Source organism: Aspergillus affinis, assembly GCF_023601865.1.
Source record: "Aspergillus affinis strain CMG 70 chromosome Unknown NODE_301_length_4004_cov_87_990833, whole genome shotgun sequence".
NCBI lineage: Eukaryota > Fungi > Ascomycota > Eurotiomycetes > Eurotiales > Aspergillaceae > Aspergillus > Aspergillus affinis.
Window position 1 is genome coordinate 1 of NW_026516082.1, and position 2,385 is coordinate 2,385.

At 43.8% G+C, this 2,385-nt stretch overlaps 1 protein-coding gene across 1 annotated transcript; it reads left to right on the forward strand.

Annotated features, from left to right (window-relative positions):
- Positions 1-1,334: 1,334 nt before the first annotated feature.
- On the forward strand, positions 1,335-1,888 carry KD926_006028 (Cyanovirin-N; the record flags this gene model as incomplete). The annotated part of the gene is made up of 3 exons (XM_053095616.1): positions 1,335-1,555; positions 1,623-1,732; positions 1,794-1,888. 3 exons carry the CDS (start codon positions 1,335-1,337, stop codon positions 1,886-1,888), a joined length of 426 nt encoding a protein of 141 aa, XP_052949734.1.
- Positions 1,889-2,385: the final 497 nt, after the last annotated feature.

Below are 2,385 nucleotides of genomic sequence, written 5' to 3' on the forward strand. Positions count from 1 at the left end.
CTTTATCGTGTAGTTAGAAAGAATCAAGACCTTCATTCAGTTGAAAACGATCCTATTCCTTAGTTGAATAAATCGCTCCTCGGTAGACCCACATATTTCTGCCACAGATGAGTAGCTCACTACGCACGTGACTACCCACTGATGTGGAAGCATGGAGGAGTCCGGTATTCAGGGGTGCGGATGCACACCGGAAGCTAGGCTAAATACTAATGGGATGTTGACTGAGGCTGTGCAGCCCGGCACCCAAGGACAGGGGAAGAACCCATGTTCCGACAACTGATCCCGCCCTGAGTAGGACCTGAGCGCTCGCTGAGCCTTGACCGGTGATGAGAAATACTCAGTGAGCAACCTCCTGAGCGCCCTCATTAAAGCGACCTCATCCAAACAAGGAAAGTCACATTAATTCCAGAAAATCAAGTCTGTATAGGGACATATAACTCCAGCTCTCCTCAAAAGGTCGCTGAGGCCAGCCCGAAAGGAAAACAATAAAAGCTTCTGAAACACATCTGTCGCAAACTTGGCTTGAGTGAGAAGGAGGCCAAAGATCAATTCTGCCGGCATGTATAAAAAAAACCTTGAGCGAAATATTGAGAAACGGTGCTGTGTCACGTGCAAATGTACGTTGGACATGGAAAAAGGAGTGCAAATCAAAGGTCTGACATCCAAATCCAACTCCCAAGACTTCGTATACCCTAACCCAATTGAGTTAAGAGAAGGAACTACGCTACTAGGAATTGGGGGCCAAAGTAGAAGGATCGGCATGAAACCAAATCCCAGTGGAGTAGACCCGAATTGTAGTGAATAAGCGAATTCTGCATTCATTGGGTCCAAGTAAATGTGTAGGCACGCCACGGGCGATATGTGCTGGATTTTCGTGAGTAATTGCTATAATCCCGACAGAGCTCTTCCTATTTTACGCTGTTTGAAGTTAGAGAAATTAAAGAGTGTTATATTTTAAAACTAGCAAGCGTTTCTATAGATATTAAAAATAGTTATAGTAGAATGATCAAATACTAGCTCCGTCTAATTATTATGTGGGGGATATTAAGTACTCGGAATTATTCCGGACTCCTTAAACACCCCTACTGCCCTTCAAGAAAAGGTTATCCCACATCGTGGCAGGTGGGTGTGTTGAGGCAGAAATGGCCCCAATTCACGGAAAGACCGATAATAGCGCGATCCCCCAGATCGATCCAGCCGAAAGAACACTATAAAGAAGGAGTCTGTCCATCAACGGTCTTGTGTATGCTCAACACTCCCAGCTGTAACTTCCTTTATTTCTTGGTTCTTTCATTTGTTTCAACTGAATCTACTTTCTTTGAACATATATCAAAATGCACCTCTTATCTGCCGTTTGTATCCTTGGTTTATCTGCCATAGTCAATGCGGACGGCGGGTACTCCGGCAGTTGTAAAAACCCTATCATGTTCGATTCGAGCTTGAACATCCAATGTGCCGGCTCTGATGATAAGGGAAGCTTCTGGGAGACATCCGTACTTGATTTGAACAAGTGTTACGCTACCATCGCGGATGCTTCTATTGTCCCCCGCATCAAGTATGTTCCTTACAGCTTACCAACTATAACAAGTATCAAGGAAGTGGCAAGCTAAGTGGTGAAATAGTGGAAATTTCATGAAACGATGCGGTTACTGCGATGTTGACAGTGGTGGTGAATTGTCCTGTTTCTGCTTCGATGGCGATGATAACCGGAGCCTGCAAAAGGCTGATCTGAGTAAGCCAATCTTCTGACATTCTTGATTATCCCCTGCAGAAAAATCTCTAATTGCTCATAGATGTTGCTATTCGCAACAGCAACGGACTTATTCACTGCGATGTTGAAGAGGGAGGCGTTACTTCGACGTCTCTGCAGAAGGAATATAATGACTAGATTAGGAAAGTTTTTTCTTGTCTTCTTAGTCTATCACGACTGTTCTTCTTGACACAACTCAATTTGAATCTTTACAACCATACAGATATAACTTTCAGTTTTTTTGAACATCGCTTGTATTTGGTACTGACCATTCGTTTTGAGCCTTCCAAATTCATGGTTTAAAGCCCACTTCTTACTCTTACAATGCTGTATCCCATACCTTGCTGTCCTCCAACCCATAACACCACACGGTGTGGAGAAGAGGGTCCCAGTCTACTTGACCGTGCAGAATCCGTAAGTTCCGTTAGGGTTACATATTAAATCGCAGCAGGATATCACTCAGTTGCCTCTGAATATATCGGCGCAAATCATGAACAATAGCTTTCAGTGTGTTATCCGATAGATCTTCGATATTAAATCCAACACAACTAGCGGAGAGCTCGCTCTAAAATTTGGTTCAGTCAATATTCCAGCCCTTTCTTGTTAATACTTGCACGTTGAATGGGTACTCTCCC